The sequence below is a fragment of the Halyomorpha halys genome, unplaced genomic scaffold (genome assembly GCF_000696795.3).
Source record: "Halyomorpha halys isolate HHAL.00 unplaced genomic scaffold, Hhal_1.1 Scaffold16.1, whole genome shotgun sequence".
NCBI lineage: Eukaryota > Metazoa > Arthropoda > Insecta > Hemiptera > Pentatomidae > Halyomorpha > Halyomorpha halys.
Window position 1 is genome coordinate 956,717 of NW_027116375.1, and position 5,652 is coordinate 962,368.

The 5,652-nt window shown below is 31.7% G+C and overlaps 1 protein-coding gene across 1 annotated transcript in view; it reads left to right on the forward strand.

Annotated features, from left to right (window-relative positions):
- LOC106680282 (peroxidase) overlaps positions 1-5,652 on the forward strand; it is an 89,234-nt gene that overhangs the window by 53,209 nt on the left and 30,373 nt on the right. The window contains exon 3 of the mRNA XM_014419859.3: positions 1,484-1,660. Coding sequence (XP_014275345.1) covers positions 1,484-1,660 — 177 coding nt within the window. The remainder of the gene's footprint in view (positions 1-1,483; positions 1,661-5,652) is intronic.

Sequence of the window (5,652 nt, forward strand, 5' to 3'; positions counted from 1 at the left end):
CAGCTTTGTCTGCGAGCTCGTTACCAACAATGCCAATGTGGCTTGGAGCCCATATGAAAATAATGGAACGAAGAATTTTTGGTACCCCCTCATATTCGTATAACTGAGACTTCACTGTATATATATATTTCGAAACAAAGATGACAACTGAAGTTTGAGTTGTAATCTTTTTTTTAATCTGGCAGGCCTGACGAAGCCCTGTAGAGTGGGGCGAAACAATGGTTCTCAATAAATTATTTTCTTCTACTATTTTGATGCCTTTAGTGACCTCCACCAGGGCTATCTTCCAACAATTTATTTCATACAGTTAATTATCATCTTCCCTTTATGTTAATTCAATTCGAGTCTCCTCCTATTCGCAGCTTTTTCGAGTTGCGGAATCGCATAATAAAAAAATAGTTGAAATTGAAGATAATTTGCTTATCTTAAATATTTGCTTATCGCTGCTTCCCCCTGCCTAAGCCCATGGTGAAAGGTGGAGAAGAAATTTAAATGATGAGTAATTGAAATAAATTTAACCCAACATAATGAACTGTGTCAAAGAAAACGATATATATGATAAAATCTTATTTTTGAATCTTTGCTGACCACACTCCTGACTGGATCTTCTCCTCATATTTCTGATAGATATGACCAATCTTTTATATTATATCTAATCATAGTCATTGACAACTAGGGTTTATACAAAAACCGACATTTTAGAAAACCGGTTTCGAATTTTTATAAAAAAAAATTTTTCACGAATATTCTGTAATTCGAACAAAAAATTTAGAGTGATTAAAAGCAGTTTTGACTGAAATTATTTACTGTTCAATTTGATTGATAGTAAAAAATTTTTATGCAATTTAGTAAAACAAAGAAATAATAATTGACCAGGATTGTTGTTTATGCATAATTTTTACATATAAGGATGTAAATATTTTTATAATAGTGAAACGAGTTATTCAGCAAAGGGTTCGAATAAATAAAAACAATATATTTTCATATTTTTATAACAACCATATTATTTTTTTAAAAAACGATGTTATTAGATACAGATGGATACTTATTAAAACAAATTAGAAAATATATAACTGTGTATTATATAATGTAAATTATAATCAAAACCGAAAGACCAGAGTAAATAAAGTTTATGCATACACACTTATTAAAATCAATTTTAGTTTTAAAGACAATTAAGCAAAGGAACGAGTATTTTCTATTCCGGGCAATTTTAATACAAATTTAAATATTCTTTTTTTTTTGTTTAATGAAATATGATTTCAGAAAACAGAGAACGTCTATCGATTTGCTATTTAGCCGTGTCCTTAGTTTATTCACAAAATTCTCTGAAATAGAAAATACCCTCTCACTTGCAACCGAAGTGTTATTCATACATACCGATATTTTCTTCTAAAAAACCGGTTTTCGAATTTCATAATTTTCTCAAAAAAACCGACAAACCCTGTCCACAACGTTAATCACCATTGCTTTTCCATTCCAGATATCCAGGAGGACTTCGTTCTGCCCTGTAACATGGAGACAGGCGAGGAAGGACTGTGCCGGCCGCTGGTCAAGTGCCTGTCGTTTTACGCCGATGTACCGGAGTTGAGGAAGCAGCCTTGTCCTCTGGGCAAGAACCAAGGTGTCTGCTGCCCGCTCAAAACACCTAAGGTTTCTGGTGAGTACTAAAAAACATTACTTGAATTATTTATACTTAACAGTGAAGTATACCTGGTAGAACTGTCTTACGTTTTAATTCATACCTAACAAAATGTTTGTCTCTACACGATTCATATCATCAAACCGAAGCACAGTGACCTTAATAGAATATAAATAAATTATTTTAGTTTGGAAATTACTAATGGTAAAGTGCGAAATCCCAGGGTTATTCATGACGTTGTGTTAACTATAAAATATTTTACTATGTTAAATGTTATAAGTAGGGATAGGATTTTTATGTTTTCACATATTTTTAGCTGACCATGATATCTTCGATTCCTTACTAACTAAAGATGTTTCAAGACATTTCTGGCCAAAAGAAACCATTTTTATTTCACATATTTTTAAATATTTGGCCTTTTTTACATATTTTGTTGTAAATCACATATTTTCTGAAATATTTGCTATTTTTTACATATTTTTAGATATTTTGTCCTGAATCACGTATTTCTTTAAATCATTTGTTCAATTATAAATACATTTTTCCCAGCAACTACGTAAAATTCAAGAGAACACAAGAAACTTAAAGGTGAAATTTATTATTTATCATAAATAGTGCGTAAAAATTCAATATCTTTATCTTTGAACACAAATTAAAAGCAGTGGCAATAATAAATTTTCACACAGAATTGCATTGAGAATTTCTCAGAAAGAGCAAGGGTCTTATTCCTGTAGCATTTTCCTAGAATTTATTTGTTTACTCCTCAATCCATTTCTCTGTTTCTCCCCTTCCCATGGTCCTTTCTCGTCTTAGTCTTGTTTCACTCCCCTAGTTTAATTACAATTACTAATCAATGTCTTGTTATTGAACAGTTATGTTTTCTCTAAGTACATTTTTTTGTACATATTTTAACATAATTTCTTTAAAATATTATTCATATAATATATTACAAATAAATATGTATGTAACTTTTTTTAAGTTAACTAGTAATTTATATGATTGCATAATACATAATTTATAAATACATATTATATACATATTTTTTTAAATATTTGACAATTTATTAGCACATGTGTATGTACATATTTCGGATTTTTTAACACATACAAATCCTATCCCTAGTTATAAGTGTAGGATTGTGAGCAGCCCTATTTAAAGTTATGTTAAATAAATAAGAGCTTCTAGCGGATTTTCTGAGCAACTAAGTTTTATAAACTTTCCTCCAAAACTTCATGTTATTATTTACTTGTTTAAATTAAGTTTTAATTCTAAACCATCTAATTCCTCTCGAATCCAATCCTTACAGTCTAAAATCCTTCGTAAAATTCTTAATGCTCCTTACTTTGTCACAAATCAAATCATCCATCAGGACCTCAATGTTCCATATGTTGCCGATTTGGTCAGAACAAGATACCAATCCTTCCATGATAAACTTCCCAACCACCCAAACCAACTCGTTTCTAACCTGGCTTCTCCTTCATTACCTAATAATCCTTCTGGGCGTCTGAAAAAGAAGATGGCCTAAAGATCTTCTTTAGAAATGTTTTTGGAGTTCTATCAATGGGTAGATTCTCCACATCTTTGTATCATGTCATAATATCACTTACAGCAAATTTACTTGATGTGTACATATGTATACAGTTGTAAATATCAATAAATAAATTATTAAAGAAAAAAAGTTTTAATTAATAACTAAATTGAGTAAAAAGTGAAAGTTTGGCAACTGAGTGCCTTGTTGATCTTCTGACTTGTGATGAAGAGAATCAAGATGAGCTAATTGACAACTGTCATTACATTATTATTATTATTGTCATCCATTACTTTATTAGTTATAAAAACATCCAAAACAATACTAACACCATCAAAACAAACTATGAGTAAGTAATCTAACACAGCATACAAAATGATGACGAGCTCAGCTGATCTATTGCGTGACGTCATTCACCATTTAACAAACCTAGTAACAGACCCTCAACCATGTTAATGTTATATCGTTTTAACATGCTAAAAGTTTGCATTTGCATTAGTTGCTATCCTTCCTCTTTCATTCCGGACAATCCTCCGAGGCGTCTGAAAAGAATATGGCCTCGAGACCTAATGTTGTAAAAATATTTTTAGATTGTTACCAATGGTTAGTTTCTCTACATGCTTGTACCAAACTATTATGATATTACTTAAAATTTACTTCATGTATTTTATGTACAGTTGTAAATATCAATAAATAAATAAAAAATTGTCGTATTATAAAAATGTCTGCATTGTGTCCAAGAATTATACATGATTTATTTTTTTCCTTTCTATTATTTATTATTTCTTCCCTTACACATTTTTTCCCAGTTTTTTATCGTTCTTTAAATATTTTAATTTTTCTATTGTTTTAATTCTAAAACTTTTTCTCTCTTTTTTTCCATTAATCATACAAATAAATTTAAGTTTTTTTTGTTTGTTTTTTTAATAATTTATTTATTGATATTTACAACTGTATACACATATATAAAACAAGTAAATTTGCTGTAGGTGACATAGTGACATGATAAAAACATGTGGAGAATCTACCCACTGATAGAACTCCAATAACATTTCTAGAGGAGAAGATCTCGAGGCCATCTTCTTTTCAGACGCCTAGGAGGATTATTAGGTAATGAAGGAAAAGCCAGGTTAGAAACAAATGGATTTGGGTGGTTGAGAAGTTTATTATGGAAGGCACGGTATCTGGTTCTGGCCAAATCGGCAACATATGGAACATTCAGGTCCTGATGGATGACTTGATTTGTGACAAAGTAAGGAGCATTAAGGATTTTACGAAGGATTTTGGACTGTAAGGATTGGATTCTGGAGGAATTTGATGGTTTAGTGGAGCCCCAAAGCTCAACTCCGTATGTCCAGATAGGCCTTATAATAGTCAAGTAGATCAGTCTTTTGTAATGGATTGGCAATTTAGAGCGTTTGTCTAGTAAATGTTGCAATAGTCGGAATCTACGAGCAGTTTCTTGTCTTTTTTGTTTTGTATGAGGATTCCATGTCAGTCGTTTTTCGAGATGTAGTCCTAAGTAACGGATCTGTTCGACAGGAATAAGTGGGGTATTATTAAAAGATATTGTAGGGCAAGAGGTCATGGGTTTACGTCGAAGGGTAAATGTGATTTGGTGGGATTTATTGGAATTTATTTTAATCCTCCAGTTTAGGCACCATTCTTCAAGGGTGGTGATGTGGGATTGGAGGGTTAAATTTAAGTTAAAGTATAAAAGAATATATAAACATTTTAAATATGGTAAAAAAAAAAATATATTTTATTCCTTTATAAGTCCGACGTTTCGGCCAATGCGGCCATCCTAAAGGACAGACTTTTTACAATATTAAAACCACATCATTCAAAAAACACCTTTGTGCAGTCTTCTACCCAGGTCATTAATATCAGTCCACAAATTACCCTAATTAGTCAATTGTTCACATTAAATTAACAATTAAAATATTTTATCACAGCCAACTTTTTTCGCTAAAGTTTATCACAACAATTTATGGCCGAATTGGCTGAAACGTCGGACTTATAAAGGAATAAACATGTTTAGGGACTAAAAATGATAATATTTTATTTATTTAAAAAAAAAAAAATTAAAATCTGTACCGCTACAACCCATGGAGGTTCATGGGGTTCAGTACTTTGTAAGGGAGTACTGTTACTAGACCAACGGTTGTGCAAGGAGGTGATTTCGTCTGAATCACGCTCGACCGCCAGATTTTTACCCAATTTAGGAGGCTGGGTGGACCCCAGAAGGGCTCCAGAACCCACAAGAGTTGACTCACGGCCGCAGTGTAACAGAAATTTTCTGCCCCGGATTCGAACTCAGATCCTTGGAATTAGTTAGCGCTCCCACTAAATATATTATATTTAAAAACAAATTTGATCCTTTTTTTTCAACTTTATTCTTTTTAAAACCTTCCAACGTTTCGACCACTCAGGTCATTTTCAAGGATACCTACAAACAGCTCCTTTTAATTATTTTTATAAC